Here is a 20633-nt window from a genome sequence, read left to right as displayed (position 1 = left end):
CTTATGAAAGGCTACCCTTTCTGCCTCTTCAAATATATTTGTTTCTTTGACACTTCCTTACGTGCAACCCAAAACATCAGAAATTCATTGTTTATGTCGACATAAAATACATCAGCCCAAAAGTAATTTCAACTGGTTAGCACTGTAAACACAGTACTAGTACTTCACCCCCCCCCCACCCATCAATTCCTGTGAAGAAAACAATTCCAGTCATCTTACTTAGCATGAGGCAATTCAGTTCTTCCAACGGGAATTAAGAATATGAATTGTGTTTTACCCATTTCTACACCCATAGAAGATGATGAAGAAATGTCAGTTTAAGATGCCAGGGGAAAACTCCAAATACCGAAACAGCCAGGCAATCTGGTAGGTATTGAAAAGTCAACCCACATGTACGACTCTGGTCCAGGATTCAAACCCGGGTCCATAGAGATGAAAGGCCGGAGAACAAAAAACGGTATTTAACACACTATACACAACAAATCCTACACACGGACAAAATGTATTTTAACACAGCTTTTTAATATTTAGAACAAAGAAAAGTTTGTACAAATGTTTCATAATGGCATATCATGTTCCCATCACTTCTGCAAAATCAAAACTAAACAAAACTTCCCCCAGCAACACGGGGGCAAACTTGGGCCAGAGCAAAACATGACATATAGAGACATCCTCTCTCATATTATTTACAATATTTTTTGTGTCTCTATTAAATGTATGTTTACTTTCCCCTCAGCCCGAATTTGAACTGGAATATTGTGCGCATGATGGTTAACATGAAAAAAAAGATATGCCAGACGTAAGGTGCTATAAGTTAAACATAACGTTGATCTGTACATGTAAACTTTCAGAATAAACAATCTACAAAAACACACACAAATAAACTATTTACACAGTATTGGTGATATGCTGTGCTGAACTGGGATAAAGAACTGTGGTTTGCCACTAACAATTTAACATTACAACAACAATGATTCATTTTGGGCATTTCACAACGGAGAATTTTTCCCTGAGAAGCACTTTTCATTGTTTGTCATCAGAAAACTTCTTTGTCTTCACAGTACATTTCATGATTACATAATCTTAAATACAAAATGGCCGTTAAGTTTGCGAGACCTGGGGCCTTTTCCACTCTGGTGAAGAATGCAAAATGTTTGCCAACTTTCCAAACGGGAATATTGTGTATTCCAAAAGGCGCCAGTAACAAAAAATCACCACACTCAGACAAACTTTTTGTGCCGTGTACAAGTTGCAGTACTTAGCAAGTCTCCAATGTCCTGCCACGTTAAAAAGTGCCCAATTATGTCTCTTTAAAGGGTGAGCACAACATCGGTAAAACTGATAAATGTTAAAAGATCTACACATAATTTACATTTTATAGAGATTGTCCCTTGAAATACCATAGTTTTTGAGAAATTAAGAAATTAATTGCAAGTCCGGAATCTCATGTTTGAAGACAGTGTTAAGAAGCAGTGGAGTTTTTCAGTGTTCAAAACAGTAATGGGGCTACTCACTGTTTTTTTTCTCGACACTAAGGACTGATTGTGCTTAAACTGCCACCGGTTTGTTATTTCATGGATATGTTGAGTCACACAAAGTGTAGATACTGGGCTCAATTTCACAAAAAACTAAGGTTCATCTTCAAGGTTTTGGGTACTTTTTGTAGGGCACAATACACAATGTCCACAGATTTACATTAAACTTACACAGTTTGAAGATAATGATGGTACAAAGCTTCTCTGAAAATATTACTTGCTGAGGTGCTGTAGTTTTTGAGAAATGAGTAAAGCAAGTCACCAAAATAATTTCCGTCTCTATAGGCAAAATTTATTTTAGCATGTAAAACGTACTTTCATGACATCAAAAACTACAGCACCTCAGCTAGTAATATTTTAAGGTAAACTTTCTACTATCATTATCTTCGAACAGTGTAGGTTTAATGTAAATCTGTGGACATTGTGTTTTGTGTTACAAAAAGTACCCCAATCCTTAAAGATGAGTTGTCAGTATCACCATAGAGATTTGTATTGTGACATTACTCTTTGCTTAGTAACTAAGATTGATATTAAGAGTGATCTTAGTCCTTTGTGAAATCGCCCCCACTCCCTGGTCATTGACATTTACCAATGTCGTCCGCAGGCTTTAAAGCAACAAGATTAGAAAAAAAAATCTCGCAAAACAATAATAGTTATAAAATGAAACCTACACAAACTGGCATGGCAGACACTTTTAACCCCGTGGTGGAAAGGACAGATGCAGACGGCTATCATCAAAGCTACACAACCCTGTGAACATAACAACAACTCATGACCAATTGTAGCAAGTTAAACATCTCTTCCTACAGGTATAAGTCATGTCCAAGCTAAGTTGTGCTCCAGTCCTGTCGGTAAGCTTCAGTTGAAACACAGACAGTCAGTGAACTGATTTGAGGGTGGCTGATATTTGTTTGTTGTTAAATTGTGCCCTTTTTATTCAGTTATCAACAAAACTTCAGTGATGAGCCTTCATTTGATCTCTCCACAATGAGAGACTGTGGGGCGCTAAGTAGCAGCAGACTTGACAAGTAAATTTCCATTGTTTACGCTGATCTGAGCAAGCGCACATTACCGAGAACAATGGACTTATCTGGTAAGTCTACTGCCACCTAGCATCCCTAAAGTCACCCATCATAAAATCAAAATGGCTGGTCGAACTATCGCTTATCTATGAAGTCCGGTACTTACTTCCTGCAAATGCGAGTGCAAGCAAATTTTGACATCACATGGCTGTTTTCGCAGTGACAGTTTCGCAGGAGTTAAACACAGTTAAACTGTTGCGAAATATTCAAAGCAAATTTGTGACGTCAAAATTTGTATTACATTCACAGGAAGTATGAACCAGCACTGGCAACCATCAAAGAAAGACCTTAACCTAAAGACTTCCACACAACGGCTCGACAGTTTATCATCACGCTGACGTCAATTCAAATCATCCCATACAGGTATAGTTTTGGCACAAATCCTGGGCTGCAGTATTTACCACAATCTCAGCGGAAGACTTTCTAGACATCATCTAAGTGTACTTAGTTCTGGCTGTGGCTAATAACTCACAGATGTACCCGTCTCAGTAGCCAGAGCCACTGCTTCAAACACTTCCTTACTTTGGATGTCGCTACAAAAATATTTGTGTCCACACTTGGGAGTAAAGTCTTTACATATTGAGCTCTGAGATACTATGACGTCTTCTTGAAGGATTTGAGAATTGGATAGATGTTATTGAAGGCATCATTAATTTCTTGTCGGACTTTAGCACCTGTAAGGACAGCGGAGAGAGAGTGAGAGAAAGAATTTCACAAAAATTCACAACATATTTTAGTTTCCAATGCTAAAACCCAAATGATGTCACACAAGGCAATTCACAGTCAACCAGTGCCAGGCAAAAGAAGAGAATCCATTCACATTTGAATATTCACATATTTTTGGGGGGGATCGTAAGACATTGTTTAAAAAGTAACTCCTGTGCTTCCAAAGTGGTCCTGCAGCATGCGCTGCAGTTGGTTGGTTTCCTGTAAAGGCCTTCAGCGCAACATCATTGAAATCTGATACTAATGTGCTAAGAAAAATATTTATGTCACATGAAAATCAAGTGTCGAAGAGACAAAACATTTCTGACAAACCAACACTTATCTTTTATGTTTGATGACGATAATGAATATAACAAATTGTTTTGTAGGCCTAACTTTTTGCATTCACTTGTTTTAAGCATCTATTAAAAGTTCAAAAGTAAAAATGGAAAATGTGTTTTTCAAACCAACAGGAATGGGGGGAAATATTTTATTGTATTTTATTCACCGACAGCTGTAAATTAAATCCAATCTTATCTAATCTAGTCTAATGTAATGTAATCTTATCTAATCATTGTTAAAAGTGCACCGCAAACACTTATTATCTCAGCACATATTATATATCCATTTGCCAAAAAAAAAACTTTTTTAAAACAGTACTAAAACAAGTTTACAAGGTAAAATGGTGCAAAGATATAAGCTAACATTTAAAGCGCTACTTAACACAGGAAGGGATCACAAATATTAAACACACATCAGCACATATGTTGTTCATTTCATTTCACCAACAAACAAATAAAAACCACAAATAACAAGAAAGGAAATATAATCAACCATTTACAAAACAATTATCAAATATTATTACAATTTTTTACAATTGCACAATTTAAAAAGTTACGCAAGTATGGATACAACCCAAGTATGAAGCCTTAAAAGAACACATTTATAATAAATAAAAATAAAATAAAAAAAAAGATAAACAAGAGGAATGGTATGTTGATAAACACAAATGACCCACTGAAATTAGCCTCATTCTTGAGACATTGCTTAGACAACATTTTTTTTGTTTAAGCCCCATGACCTTTACATTTTGTTGTTGGGAGGTCCAAAAACAAACTTCTTAGGGATCCCTACTAGACCAATCCACATACTAAGTCTGGAGCTGATGCTAAATCTGTCTTGAATTATCGCTATGACAATAATTGCACACACACACAACTTTGTGTTGTAGGAACATCCTATTCCCCAACACTGTTAATAACACTGTTTGGGCATGTGTAAGTCCACACACACAACTCTGTGTTGTAGGAACATCCTATTCCCCAACACTGTTAATAACACTGCAGGGCTGTATGCTTCGTTTTTGAAAGGGCAAGGGCACCAAGGCATTTTCTCTTTGGCAAAGGGCACCCTATGAGGAAATGGTAAATTTCTACTGGAGCATTTCAAGGGCACCAAGGCAATGACAAGGGGCAACGAAGGCAATTGCCTTCGTTGCCTGCGTGAAGTATCAGGCCTGACACTGTTTGGGCGTGTGCAAGTCCACACACACAACTCTGTGTTGTAGGAACATCCTATTCCCCAACACTGTTAATAACACTGTTTGGGCATGTGTAAGTCCACACACACAACTCTGTGTTGTAGGAACATCCTATTCCCCAACACTGTTAATAACACTGTTTGGGCATGTGTAAGTCCACATAGTGTTTCAGGTCCCTACACAATGTGGACCTTATTTGTTCTCAGGTCCATTCATTCGTATGTTGTGTCAAAACATGGAAAGACAAGGCAAACACTTACCCCCGTCGGCTTGCTTCGCCAGCGGGGCATAACAAAAATACAAAACTACTGCAAACAAATTAATTTATCTCTTACCTGTAAGGACAACTTTTCCAGAGACAAATATCAGCAATACTATCCTAGGTTTGACCATTCTGTAAATCAGACCCGGGAATAACTCTGGCTCATAACTAAAAAGATATAAATGAAATCAGGTATTAGAAATCTTCACTGCATGAATATAATAATCAATTATGGTCTTCACATTTCAAAATAATATATACTTCCCATGAGAGTGTGTGATTTATCAAAGTAATAATAATTTATCTTGTAAAGCGTCAACAATGAGAAAGAGAAGCCGCATGACAATGTACAATAAAAAACACATGACCCTCCTACTCAGAGGTTTATTATGAATCCCATTTACAAACTTCACTGATCATGTTGCACGGCTGTGTGCACTTTGGTCCAATGATAAAGCTATAGTGTGTACAAAGCAATGGCTGAGGGTTAGGAATGGAATTTTAATGGTTTCCAATGGTCAGTCAGGAGGGTTGAGACAAATAAATAAAACCTTTTACCGAAGCTATAAAGTAGCATTAAAAATTTACATTACCCATTAAAAAATTGTAAGAATATCTAAGAAAAATTAGAAAAAGAGAAAACCAACAACCATTCAACAAGGCCTAATTGAAGAGAGACCAACGCCAAATTTCATCGGGCTGCTAAAGCAGAAAAAGTAGCTAAGGACAACAAAATTATGCTCAGTAGAATAAGTTACCAGCCAGACGAGAACACCATGTCAAATGGACAATCTGTGACTGGTATCCTGCTTATTTTTGCTTAGCAGGAAAACAAGAATTATGCTCAGTAGAATAAGTTAACAGCCAGACGAGAACACCATGTCAAATGGACAATCTGTGACTGGTATCCTGCTTATTTTTGCTTAGCAGGAAAACAAGAATTATGCTCAGTAGAATAAGTTACCAGCCAGACGAGAACACCATGTCAAATGGACAATCTGTGACTGGTATCCTGCTTATTTTTGCTTAGCAGGAAAACAGAATTATGCTCAGTAGAATAAGTTACCAGCCAGACGAGAACACCATGTCAAATGGACAATCTGTGACTGGTATCCTGCTTATTTTTGCTTAGCAGGTAAACAGGCCTCGAAATAACCCTCAGCATCCACAGCAATTGTTGTGGTTCCCTTTGCAAATCGGCAATACGTAATACATTTTCCTCATAGAGTGCCCTTTACAAGAGGAAAGTTCCTGTGACCCTTCAAAAGCCAAAAAATCTTGAGCGATATTTCCAGCTGAAGCAGCTCTACATGAAATTGGTGGAGAGAGCAGTGTAACAAAGAGAGACAAGAGCTTAAGGGGTCAAAATGAAGTCATTACCTTGAGAACTGACTGTGCTTGAGTACAAGACCCTCTAGCCTGATAGGAAATTTCACATCACAGCTGCCGACCATGTTTTGAATCTTAAAATCCATAAATGTGGCCTGAAAACAAATTATAAGAACTCGTGTTAGAAAATATATACACTTAGAACTGTCAAATTAGAACCTATTTAATTAATAATGAATTAAATGAGTGAGATCACTTACTGTAAAATAGCATGAATTGACACAAAGACAAAATTCGGTGTAGTCAAGTTATTATTTTATGATTTATTAAACAGAGATCCTGTGAAGAAAAAATACATCAAAATTAATTAACTATGTGAGGGGTAGTACTATATGCAAAAATTATGTACATCATTTAAATAAAATGAATTACTCAACTTTCCATATCAAGTAATAAACCATAACCACAGAGAGAAACTGACTGGGTTAAAACTTGATTCAATTTGTCTGTTTTCTCAGCAAGTAGGCCTGTAATTAGCTCCAACTTTCACATGTAACTTTTATTGAATCTTATAATTCTGCTAAAAATCATTCTGTGACCCAACCTTTAAATTTAAAACCACTGGACACAACTTGTGCGACAAGGGTGTTTTTTCTTCCATTATTCTCTTGCAACTTCGACAACCTATTGCAGGCATGAGAATGGGTGATGATAAAAAAACAGGAAAAAAATTCAGTTGATCGGAAATGTCAATATTCCATCATTTTTGTGTGCGAAGCGCGCAGCGCGAAGTCCCCTACGGCCGGGGTCCAGGGGCCGCTTAAGGGCCCCGGGAGCTCTGGGTATTTTAGAAGCTCTGTGGTGGTCTCTGATGCATTTCTGACACCTATTTTTCCAGGTCGAAGTGAGCTACTTTTGTGTGATTTTTCCATTTGTTTTTTTTTAAATAGGTTTAAGGGAAAATAAGGAATGTAAAGCTCAAACAATTCAAACAATTTTGGGTTCGCCTGCGATTTTGTAACAATTCCGGAAAAAGAAAGGGGAAAAAAAAATAATAGTAATAATATTTTAATTTTTCTGACGATCTTATCCCTTATTTCTGCCCTTGAAAATGCTTTTTTTCTCACCAACAACCATTTTTATAGGTTCTTGATTTGAAATTCGGTTGTGTAAAAGAAATTCTTTTGCAATTAAATGTTTGTGATTTTAACGATCCGTCGGCGACGCACATTTTAAAATATATATAGGCCTATATATCTGGCGAGAGCGATGTGTTTTTGAGAAAGAGGTTGTTATTCAGCATAGGGTATAACTGGAACGAGGTTGAGATTAGACCCCAACATAGAAATAGAACCAATGAAGAAAGCACGTCATCCGGACGTACAGTGTGTTCGCTGGTTCCCAATATATCTTTCGCTGGTTGTGAGGCAATAACAGGTACCAGTTTTCCATGGCCTGCCGGCGATCTCAGATTCGTGCCGCGCCGCTCATTGGTTCGTGTACAAACCTGCACGTACACAGTACACAGTACACAGTACACAGTACACATGGTGCAAACACGTGCATTGTTTTTTCAGTAGACTTTCAAAAGTCTCCACACGTGTTATCTTTGCTGCAGCAGCAAGCGCATTACATGCAAACATTATTGAACCGTACCACTATAAACGAAGCAAGGAATGAGGCAAGTTTATACATCTGTCGCTGCTGCTGCATGCATGCGCGATGCCAGGAAAACCACAAGCCGTAAACTGGGCCAGTTGCTGGACGGCAATTTATTGTTTAGTTTTTAGGTGCCGTTTTTTCATGAACGCCGTACGTGTGGATCCGCGATAATAACAATTACAAAGGTAAACTGACATTGTCTGACTAGAGAAGAGGGATTAGAGAAATCCAAATGTATACCCCCAAAAACCTACCCCCCGAATTTTATAGCAAATTCACATCGAACTCGGAGACCACAATTTTGAAAGGAAAAAAAACGGAATTCCGGTTTAAACCGGAAGATTCTCATGCCTGCTATTGAGTTCAAATTTTCACAGGTTTGTTATTTTATGCATATGTTGAGATACACCAATTGAGAAGACTGGTCTTTGACAATTACCAAACGTGTCCAGTGTCTTTAAGATTCTTTGATCCCTACGGTACAATGTCACTGCTTAATACTCACAGGAAAACCTAGTTTCTGTACAACCCTGGCGTATTTTCTAGCTGCTAGTCTAGACTCCTGTTCGCTCTTGGCTCCTGTGCACACCATCTTACCAGAGCTAAAGATCAGAGCCGTTGTTCTTGGATCTCGTATCCGCATGATCACTGCTGCAAATCTCTACATAACATAGACAAATATTTGAAAACTGGTGAAATAGCCCAAAAGTTAAAGTTTGAAGTGTTTTTTTCCTCTTCTTCAAATTTTTGAGAATATTATAATAATTTTTTTTAACTAGAAAAATAATAATAATAATAATAATAATAATAATAATAATAATAATAATAATAATAATAATAATAATAATAATAATAATAATAATAATAATAATAATAATAATAATAATAATAATAATAATAATAATAATAATAATAATAATAATAATAATAATAATAATAATAATAACAGAAGGCAGCGCTTTTGGGAACAGCGAGGATCCTGAGAAAGACCCTTGAGATCTAAGGCTACGGGACGTAGCCCGGCTCGAGGAGTTACCGGCACAAAGGAAAATGAGATCTTTCTTTTGCATGCTGTGATAAAATGAAATAATAATAATAATAATAATTGTCCCAAAGCGCTTCACATTATTACCCCTGGTCACTGGGCCTTAATTCATTCCTTAAACCATCTCAGCTCCTTGGGGATTATACAGACTTGTGCAACAAATGCGCTACTTGGCTAAATCAATCACAAGAACCATCTCCGCCCTCACAAGTACCCATAAGAGAAGCTTATGGTAAAGTGTCTTGCTTAAGAACACAAGTGTCACGACCGGGATTCAAACCCACACTCTGCTGAACAAACACCAGGGCTTGAATCCGGCGCTCTTAACCGCTCGGCCACGACACCCCACTGAAGGCTTGCAACACTATAAAAATCTTTTCTCTAACCCCACCCATTCCAATCTCCTGGAAGTCAAACTGCTGGGTAGCTGCTGCTGGGCACAATTTCTTAGAGCTTTCAAAGCAGAAAATTGTGCTTATTGAGTTTCTATTGGGCAAACAACAAGCAGGATAACAGTCACAGAATTGACACCAGGGCCCAAGCTAAGCACACAATGTTGCTTAGCGTGAAATTTCTTCCTCAATAAAAACATGATTGCCAACCAAATTGTCATTTGTTGCATATTGCTTGTTACTGGTACTCAGCTGTTGTTTGCTTATCCTGAAAATCACATGAAAATTTGGTTGGTAATCATGTTTTTATCAAGGAAGAAATTTCATGCTAAGTACATTTTTTTGCTCAGCTCAGCTCTACGAAATTGGGCCCAGGTCATTTCTAGTGTAGATGGATCGGCATAATTACAATAGCGTACCTTTGGATTGTACTCGGCATTTCTGGCATGAAGAGCAATCTTCTTCAGATCCAAGCGACAGCCGAGATTGACGGTAGATACAATGTTCCTGTCAAGAAAAACAATACTTCTTTGAACACTTTGTTGTCATAAAATTGTTTATTGTTTATTACTAATTATGGTATGTTCAAAGAACTGCAATGCAGAGGCTATTATAACAGTAGTTAAAATCACACTATAAACATCAACAAAACATTATACAAATTGAAATGTTATTACAATTATGTATTTTTGGTAACAAACCAAAGATAACTCATAAATTGGGTTCCTCATTGAACCCAAGTCTCGACACTCATGGGGTGACAGGTCTTTTTTTTCAGCCGCGCCACGCATCTGGAACTCTTTGTACCGCAAAATTCAAGTCTCTTCTCAAAACTTATCTTATGGCACAGGTTTTCAATGACCAATTTTGTTGTGTCTGTTTTTTCTTTGTAATGTGTTTTTTTTTTTTTTTTTTTTTTTTTTTTTTTTTGGGGGGGGGGGCGTTTACTGCACCTTGAACACCCAGCAAGGTGGATATGTGCGCAATACAAGTCTTGTTATTATTTATTATTATTATTAAATCAGCTTAATCACAAATCCACCAAAATACAATCGCCTGTGTTTTGATTGACTTCGCACTACACTGTAAAAACAACCATTTTTTCTATTCCTTCAAACCCGATTCTCAGAACAGTAGGCCAAGCAAGAGATTCAGACCCTCAGTCAGACCCAGACCCTATCTCATTATTTTAGTTTCTACTACGTACTGAAGTTGTGGGACAATCCCCGATGGTTCCATGCTTCCTGGTGTGGCTGGCGTCATCGGAGTGAGAGGTGTCTGCGGGTACATACTGGTAGTCGTAGTTAACGACATGTTTCCTGATAACCCGGAACCACTTCCGAGTCCGAAACCTGAGGATGGGACTTGCAGCATGCTGGGATTCGAGGATTGACCCTGGCCGCCGAGACGCTGCTGTTGATGTTCATCTTGGTCATCGGAATGAAGTTGATGAGGCTGCATCAGCTAAAAGAGTGTATTAAAAAAGTTGCAATTAAGAAAGAACGAAAAAGTTTTTATTGAGAACAGTTCTAAAATGATTGTCGTGACAAAATTTCAAAAAGAGGAGTACAGCAAGAAAATCTCATTTCCTGCGTAATCTGCAAATTGTGCAACTCACTGGATTGCTTTCCACAAATTGCATCACACAATAAGAGATTTACAGAATCCAATTTGGATATCGGCAACATCTCAATATTTTGTTACCCAGAGGGGGGCAGAGGCTTTTGATGAATTTGGAGGTTCTTTGTCACTCCCTGTATGGTCGTTATGAATCATGGTACCAACAAACACACTTAATGGACCCTTCCCATGAAATATGCTAATCACATTCACGCATGCGTACAGACCCTGTTGGTTGGCAAATGCCATAGAGTTGTGCACTAAGCAGACGCACAATCGCGTCTGCGTCACGCACCCATTAGCCGTGTACAAAACAGTGCGATGTTCCCTCATTTTGCCAAGTTTAAAACTCATACTGCTTGTACTGGGTCTATTCTAATTTGTGACCAATACAAAACAACAAAAGGAATATCTTAATAATTTAATTAGTTTACTTTTTTACTAAATTTTAGTGAACTAGATTAGATATTATTTCATAATAATGAATGAAAAATGGTGGCAGGATATGGAAATCTTTCCTTGAAGGTGAAGTCATCCAAACATCGGACTAAGGTCGGATATGGAGGGAAGGCCTGCGAATTTAAGTTTGGGGGGGGGGGGGCTGGATGTTTACCTGCATTTGGTTTGTCGGCATTCCAAGCATGTTCTGTTGGTTTGTGTTTCCATAAAGTTGTGGCGGCCGTCCTGATGTTCCTCCTTGATACTGATTCATTGTGACACCTTAAATGTAAGACCTGCAGGAATTAAAAATCAATGACTGTGTGTGTGCTGAATGTGAAACGAGTGAACACAAACAAAATGGTGAACTCACTCACTGCAGTGAGCATGCAGCAGTGTTTGGTGAAAAGCGAGGGAAACTGCGTCACCTAAAAGGGAAATTTACGACCTATATTTTTCAAACACAAACAAACCACAAGTACCAAAACGTTGCTAATATTGTACAGCGTTCTATCATTGCAGATAATCTTTTTAAAAAGGAGTTTATTTCATACCTTTCGAAAAACAACGGAGTCACGTTGCAGATAGATAGCCCGCACCGCTGTCAAGAAATTTGGAGCAAGTGGCACAAACACACTTGTGATGCATAGCGCCCTCTATTGTTGTAAATGCTAAGATGTATTTTTTTCATGGCCTGCAAAAGTTAACTAAAATCCATTTTCCTGACCTATAATAATAGCAACCAAAAAGAATGGTCAAATTTGCGTTGTGTGTCGGGAAATGTTTTTATTTGTGTGAAACTGTTTCATGTATTGTTCTAACCATTTTCAAAACTGTAATAGTTTTGAAAAAAAAAGTAATTTCTGTCACACTGCTACATTGTGTGTAAACTCTTGAATTATTATTATTATATATTCGGCCATTTCATCAATAACAACAACAATACATGTACTATCAGGCCAAAATTCCGGCCATTCTCAAAGATTGTTCAATAATTTTCAAAGACCCTCAATAATTATAATCATGTGGTAATTTGCCTTGAAAAATATACCCCCGAAATGAACTCTATTTGAAACGAAAGCGTTTGAATGTTTGTTTACTGCTCTGCACTATGAAATGAATTGTCTAATTATTGCAAAAGATATGAAACTACACAAATAAATTTGTTTTAATAAATTACAAGAGAGTACAACCACAAATATATTTAGAAAAGCCATTGTTTATTAACAATTTGTAACAGGCAGGGAGACATTAGTAGGATTTGTATAATGCCAAATTACAATATACAAATACAATACGTTTTCAGTTTAACAAAGTGCCTACCCGAGAAAGCAGAGTTTGTCATGGTATTTTCAAGCATACAAGAAAAGCAAGACCAAGACATACCCTTTTTATCTGCTACTTCACATCTGAGAATAAGCGATCAAACTTAGCTCTTTGTAAAAAATGGATGAGAATCCATAACTATTTTACATTTGTTTAAACATGAAAATGTGTTGAATAAAACAAAAAACACTCTTGTAGAAAACATTATTTTACAACATTTTATAAACCCCTCTAAATATATTCAGAATTTGTGTCTAATCGCCTATATTTTGGTTCCTAGTATTAGCCATCAAAGAGGTAATTTGTTGGCATGAAATATAAACTCTAAACACTACATTTATGAAACCTGACTTTGAAATCAGCATATTCATTGAACATGACCTTCAGTTTGGGGATGGCACTGCAGATTACTAAAAAAAACCCTGCAACTTGCTTCTGGAGCACCCCAGATTAAACCTGCCCAGAACTCTGTGCATTCTTAACAGAGTTGCTTAGCCCCAAGATGATAGTGACATTTAATGTGGTCTCCTTTGGAAAAGGAACAAGATTGCCATTGGTATGTGCCACGATATGTACAGACTAAAAATAACCAAAAATGTAGGTGATTGGAAAAAGTTTTTCATACTATTTTTGAGGGGGTTCAGTATGTTTTATTTACAAAATGACAGCTTCATTTTCTTTACCAAAATATTTGCAAATATCAAACCAATGTAAAGCAAGGCTGTGGACGGATTTTTTTAGTCAATCACTTTATTTATAAATATATATATTGGGCAGTATATGTACATCACAAGTCAAGACTCAAAGTCATTTAAACAATTCTCCAGAAGACGATCTGAGCATACTGATCGAAACGTCGAGTTAATCCAACGGTTCTTTTCAGAACCACCCCAACTCATTTAGAGATTGTTATTACATGGTGTTACCGCAAACTTTTCTATATCTTACTTCCACCATGCAAAGTTTCAAATCCTACTCATTTAAACAAGAAAACTTGCTAACAATTCCCCCTCCCCCACTATAAAGCTCTCTCGTTTAGATATACAACAATCAATTTGTAGGTGGCACCTTGTTCTAAACCCACACCGCTTACTCTATCAAGATTAGGGCCCAATTAGATGGAGCTACAGTAACTAAGAAGGAAATATTACTGCTTAAACATTTTCTACAAAGTACAAATCACTTCAACAGGACCAGTCAAAAATGGTACAAGTCATGGCATTTTGGCTGGTAACCTCATTCTGGTAAGCATATTGTTGTGCTTTGAAACTTACTGTGCTTAAACAGCTCTATGAAATTGGGCCTAGATTGTTGACACATGTATGATTATGTATGAATCCCACTCGAGTAATATGCCTGTGAGTTTTACTCATAGAGCTTGGGAAAGTACTGAGTATACAGTGCTAACACACATCGGTGTAAGGGGAAAGTACTGAGTATACAGTGCTAACACACATCGGTGTAAGGGGAAAGTACTGAGTATACAGTGCTAACACACATCGGTGTAAGGGGAAAGTACTGAGTATACAGTGCTAACACACATCGGTGTAAGGGGAAAGTACTGAGTATACAGTGCTTACACACATCTGTGTAAGGGGAAAGTACTGAGTATACAGTGCTAACACACATCTGTGTAAGGGGAAAGTACTGAGTATACAGTGCTTACACACATCTGTGTAAGGGGAAAGTACTGAGTATACAGTGCTTACACACATCTGTGTAAGGGGAAAGTACTGAGTATACAGTGCTAACACACATCTGTGTATGGGTAAAACCAAAATTAATACAACTTATCACTGAAGGGAAAATAAATCAGAGAAAAAACTCAAGAAACTGTAAATTTATAACAGGAAATTGGACAACCTTCTCTTTGTTGTGTTATAAAGGCACAATTGCAGTAAGGATTTAGTGAAGTCAGACCATGCCTGGCTTAGCGTACATCGGCAGGTGATAATAGTTGTAGCTCAAGAAGCTGAGAAGTCTTGTCTCAAGGGATCTCTTGTTGCCGCTTGTCTCAAATTCCTCCTCAAGGTACTTGCGCTCTTTCTTCTCCAGCTGTTGAGGATAGCGTGAAAAAGATTGGGTTAAAATAAACCAGTTTCATCTATTTTCACTACTCTTTTTTTGCTTGTATTGTTCTACCATTAACTATGGATGTTTGATAAAGTGGAAAATAAATTGAAGTGGAAGTAGAACAAATGGGCAAATAGAACTTCAGAAACAGGACAGCAAACAATTTAGGCCTTGAAATCTCTAGATATCAGTGGAAAAAATTGTTTCATTGACAAAACAAACTATTAAAAGCACGAGAAAAAAGCTTTTGGTGGATAATAATTCAGCTCAGGTTGTTGGAAAATGTTTTCTGGGTTATTTTACAAGCGCTACCAATCATAGTAAATGTGACCAACGGCGTAATGGTCAATCCGAAGGACACAGCAATTATGGTTAAGTATCTTGCTCAAGGACACAAGTGCCACGACCATCACAGGACTCAAACCCATACTCTGCAGATCAGAAACACCAGACCTTGAGTCTAGGTGCTCTTAACTTCTCGGCCGCAACACGCAACTTGGTGCAAAGTTGTGATCAAGCTTGATCAAGCATTTGAAGTGTAATTTAAGAACATCTTCTTTTGACAACAACACCAACCTGCAGGTCTTGATCAATCAGTTGTCTGACCTTCTCCTCAAGGGCAGCAACGTTAACAGCCTGAAACAAAACAATCAGGTAAAAATCAAGTGAATGTTAGTTTTTTATTTAGTATTGATTTTATGTTAATATAAGACAAACTTGAAGTCAACTCAACTCATCAAAAGAGTTATGTACTATAAAGAAAAATAATAACTTATGCTCAATATTTGTGACACCCCAAGCCCAAAAAATGCAACAACTTTGAAACATTGATTTTCCTGAATTGCTCTTAAATACACTGGACACTATTGGTAATTGTCAAAGACCAGTCTTCTCACTTGGTGTATCTCATCATATGCATAAAATAACATACCTATGAAAATTTGAGCTCAATTGGTCATTGAAGTTGCGAGATAATCATGAAAAAACACCATTGTCACACAAAGTTGTGCGCTTTTAGATGGTTAATTTCGAGACCTCAAATTCTAAATCTGAAGTCTCGAAATCAAATTCGTGGAAAATTACTTCTTTCTCGAAAACTATGTCACTTCAGAGGGAGCCGTTTCTCACAATATTTCATACTATCAACCTCTCCCCATTACTCGCCACCAAGTAAGGTTTTATGCCAATAATTAATTTGAGTAATTACCAATAGTGTCCACAACCTTTAACCCTTTCAATACCACATTGTTTATTGCAAGCGCCGAACCGGATACCGCATTGTTGGCAAAGGTCACAATGCTGTGTACCGTATTTTTTTACACTAAAAAAAATATAACGCAATTTGCAGTGTGTACTGTTTTCAATCTTGAATTTCTGTGGGAAGACATTATTTTTTGGAAAAACTTTGTGCATGCAATTTGTAGCATATGAAATAACCTTTCCTACGATGTCAAATTTGTATATTATTATCTTAATTTTGTTTGCAAGATTTCTGGCTAAAACGAATTACTTCTATTTTTATTCAGGATTTCTGTCTCAAGAAAAACGACAAGATTTTCAACCTAATTTTCCTCAAGAAAAGTTTGTAAAAACTACTCAGAAAATATAATCGTTTTTATTATAAGCTTCTATTTCCATTTGTACCAAAATCGGAACCTATTTTGCTGAAAATCTGTTTTGAAAGTGTTCAGCTACCACGGTCACTTAGACCAGCACGAGTCGGTCGGGGCCCGCCCGCCATGCACGCCCAAGCCCACGGCGTTGAACGGGTGACGTGCTCGGTCCAGTTAGCTACCGTTGTTATATAGTCCGGTTTTGTCATCATCTGACTGCATGTCTGGCTAAGAAATACCACGATTGGCTGCCAAATGTTCACTAGATTCTCTCTCAGAACTTCCCAAGTCTTTTTATAGAGTCACTATAGGCAAACATATAAGCCAAAACCTTCGTGTAATGAGGAGACATGATGGTGATTTTTGTCCAAAAAAAACGGAAGCGTGTAATCTTCAAACGTACTTTTCTCGGAAAATCATAATGGCGACCCCCTATACAATACATACCATTGCAATGCTTGGTAAACAAGCAACCCGTCTATATAAAACCTAACAACAGAGGGCGCCAAACAAAATAAATACAATCTCTCAAAGGCAAGGCTTTTTTCTGTCGAGTTTTCTCAACATTGGGACGGAGCGACTACACAACGCACGGTCGAGTTTTCTCGACAATGGTAAGGAAGCGCTTGCACTGCGCGGTCGAGTTGGTATTGAAAGGGTTAAGAGAGGAAAACTGTTAGGTCTTACCGGTCTTTGGACAAGAAGCTCCCTGATCTCTTGTCTGAAGTCCAAGAAGCGATCATGGAAGACGGCCAGGGACCAGGTCTCACGGAAGAAGCTGTAAAGGTCTGTTATCAATCCTTCGTCAAATCGAGACACCAGGTTGTTGAGGAATCGCTCATGGAGGTTGTAGAGGCATAGTAGATTGCTGGTGTCCACACTCTATTCAAAACGGAGAACTTATCATCAACAAATTTCCCTTCAGACTATTAATACTAATATTAATCTATAAGTCTTGTATAGCATTTGTATCTACCAAAATATGGTACACTGGGCACTTGAATAAACAGAAACTTTTTAAGACAGGTTTTGAATTTTAGAACTATGAGACTTCTTTACACCTTGTAAGGGTTTTCAAGGTGCTGCGTCACTTTCAGTAGCTACTGCTAGAAACACAGAGGCAAACCCATTCTCTTAGCAATAAGTATAGCTGGGTTATTTCACTTGACTTACACAATACATACACCTTTGGCTTTACATCCCATCCGTAGGATAAGGCAATAACGGTCAAGTGTCTCGCTTAAGGACACAACTGGCGAGACCAGGGGTCGACTTCACAAAGAGTTAGGACTAGTCCTAACTTATGACTTATCCTAGGAGATATAAAAACACGTATGGCTAGTCCTAAGTAAGGACGAGTAACTCGTCTTAACTCGAGATAAGACTATTCTTTACTCTTTGTGAAATCCACCCCAGGATTCAAACCCATGCTCTGCTGATCAGAAACACCAAATCGGCCATTATACACCCTCTATAAAATGCTGTGAGTAGCCGCTGTAAAAGTACTGATGATGAATAATGAAGCACAACAACATTCAATTCCTCACAAACCCCCCCCCCCTTTGGTTGAAGTTTCTTTAAGAAAGGTTTTCAGTCGAAATTCTTAAAGTAGTAGGTGTACCTTTCGAGACAGGCAGGTGACAGTCTGAATATTGCTGTACTGGTTGATATGAAGCCTGAAGTAGTCTTGTGATGAGCCTTCCTTGTCGCCTGTTAACAACACTCTCCCCTTTGGTAAAAGAAACACAGCAAAGTTAGTCTAGGCATGGAGGAAGGAAGAGAAGGAGCTCGAACGAAGGGACTTCAAAAGTCGAACCTGTGGTACCGCGGTCGTTTAACATACCTACATACCTTATACAAACAATGGGCGACCTGGTGTATGTGAGTTTGCGCGTGCGCACTTGGTTCTCCACTCAACTATGGTGTCGCATGTCGTATGGATATAATACAGAAAAAAAAAACTTGTTTGAGACCTGATAAAAATTTTGCACACTTGTGCCCACCAGATCGAAAAAATCAATTGAATACCAACCACCCTCGTGTGCTAATACCCAAATTTTGAACCAGTGCTATTGAGCGGAAAGTCACAAAAAATGTAAAAATATGCCATGATGTTTCCGTGAAACACCACAAACGGTAAATGAAAACGTGTATATTCACAATTCTTGTCTCCAATGGTTCAACTTTACACGCAGGCAAGAGCGCAGTCTGGCAGTACCACACCTTCTGCACAAAGAAATCTAATCCTGCTCGTTAATCAGCCGTCCAGCTGGAGGTCTCCTATCTTTTTCCACTGGTCAGACAGGGGCATTGTCAGGGTATTCTTTTGTTACTCTGCGGTTTTGCGGGTCGTTCGAGCTCCTACTCTTCCTTCCTCCATGGTCTAGGACACCTCTCTGCTTTGTACGGCTCATACAAAGACGTATCAGTACTCTTATGCAACAAAATGTTTTGTTTGTGTTCCCTATCTCCTGTAGTAAACCAAGCCCCCACCACACCCTTTTGTTACCATACTCTTCGGTTCATTCCCTGCTTTCTGAGGTTTTTAGATCATTGATAATTTATTATATCAATATCAACCACAAAGGAAACCGACTGTGTGAAACCGACTGGCTGAACAAAGAATTGACTAGAGTGGGATTTGAACCAGCGACCTCAAGATTAACGTGCCGGCGCTCTACCAACTGAGCTATCTAGCTCTCTGTTGGCTGTGTCCCTATTTTGTCATTATCTTTGGTTCTTCGTTCAATCCCACAAATCATTTAAAAATGTACACAGTCAGTTTCCTTTGTGGTTTGTATTGATATCTGAAACAAAAAGTCGCATCCCCTTAAGGTGATCCCCTGGCTGCTGCTTCCAAGGTTATATCGTAATTTGGGTGTGATCCCTGGCTATACGGCAGTTAACGTTTGTATGGATTCTGACTGGCACCCAGAACAAAGATATTGACAAAATACGGTCACCACCAACATAGGGCTAGAAAGCTCAGTTGGTAGAGTGCAGGTTTGTTAATATGGGGGTCGTTGGTTCGAATCCCAATCTAGTCACTTCTCTGTTCAACCCCAAAATTCTAATTGATAATTTATTAGTTACAAGTTTTACTATGTGTGTATCTACTTTCCAGGTAGATTTTTGTTTTGTTTTGAGAACTGTTTTGCTACATATTCTACTACCACAGAGTAGATTTTCGGATTTCGGGAGACTTCGCATTTTTGAAAAGAACTGTCCTGCTTTTTAACTAAATCTGGGTAAAAACCGAAATATATACTAATTCTTCTTGTTATTAATTCTGGTTGTGAAGCCAGGTATTATCAGAAAAGTGGACTTAATCACTGTACTTGCCAAGATTCCCATGGAGAGAAGACAACGAAAGGACGTTTTAGTTTAGATGTGGGAGGAAAACCCCACATAATTATTCAAGAGAAAAACCCTTGCAATCAGAAAGAGACTTAAATCCAAATCAACATAGTGCCCCCGGCTGGATTTTAACCATGGTCATGGAGGTGGAAGGCATGGAAAGATACCACGACGCCCATCCGACCACCGAAGGTTGACAACCGGACTTATTTACTTACATAATCAAGCTGCGCCATGTCAGCCTCTAGTGGCGTGTCCAAACTTGGCTTGCCAAAATGAAGGTATCGCAAACCACCTGGCAGGTCTGCACCTTTGACTTTAGCCTCCAAGTAGATTGGGATCAGAGGAACGGGCTCGATGGGTGGACTGGTGTCTGTCTCCAGGGTGGGATCGAAGAGTCTCAACATGGTGGACGCAAGGGCACTGCCTACTTCCTTGGAGTTGAAGTTTGCATGGGACCTACAGAATAATTCAACTGGTTTTTAGAAGAGTGCATAGCTTCAAACCATTTTTTCCATCATAAGTGCTCTAGTTTTCCAGAGAAAACAAAAAACCATGACAGTAATTGTGCAGTTGGGTTTATCCACAGAAAGATAGTATTTCCTTTGATGATCACAAATGGTGTTTAAAGAAATAAACAACAAGGGATACTGA

At 38.2% G+C, this 20633-nt stretch overlaps 2 protein-coding genes across 2 annotated transcripts in view; both read right to left on the bottom strand.

The window, feature by feature from the left end:
- Positions 1-2804: 2804 nt before the first annotated feature.
- Positions 2805-12243, bottom strand: LOC117298515 (TATA-box-binding protein 2-like). Its single transcript, XM_033781811.1, has 8 exons — positions 12165-12243; positions 11786-11906; positions 10760-11016; positions 9972-10059; positions 8621-8776; positions 6505-6608; positions 5198-5292; positions 2805-3291 (listed from the first exon to the last, which is right to left on the bottom strand). Exons 2-8 carry the CDS (start codon positions 11882-11884, stop codon positions 3212-3214), a joined length of 879 nt encoding a protein of 292 aa, XP_033637702.1. The 5' UTR covers positions 11885-11906; positions 12165-12243; the 3' UTR covers positions 2805-3211.
- A 2424-nt stretch (positions 12244-14667) lies between these two features.
- The window catches only part of LOC117300783 (cilia- and flagella-associated protein 61-like), a 29661-nt gene continuing 23695 nt past the window's right edge, over positions 14668-20633 (bottom strand). Inside the window, exons 23-27 of the mRNA XM_033784582.1 lie at positions 20198-20438; positions 18244-18351; positions 17310-17504; positions 15586-15645; positions 14668-14991 (exon numbers count right to left, since the gene is read on the bottom strand). Coding sequence (XP_033640473.1) covers positions 14851-14991; positions 15586-15645; positions 17310-17504; positions 18244-18351; positions 20198-20438 — 745 coding nt within the window. The 3' untranslated portion in view covers positions 14668-14850. The remainder of the gene's footprint in view (positions 14992-15585; positions 15646-17309; positions 17505-18243; positions 18352-20197; positions 20439-20633) is intronic.

This window comes from Asterias rubens, chromosome 1 (genome assembly GCF_902459465.1).
Source record: "Asterias rubens chromosome 1, eAstRub1.3, whole genome shotgun sequence".
In the NCBI taxonomy this organism is placed as follows: Eukaryota; Metazoa; Echinodermata; class Asteroidea; order Forcipulatida; family Asteriidae; genus Asterias; species Asterias rubens.
This window is presented reverse-complemented; position numbering and strand designations above follow the sequence as displayed.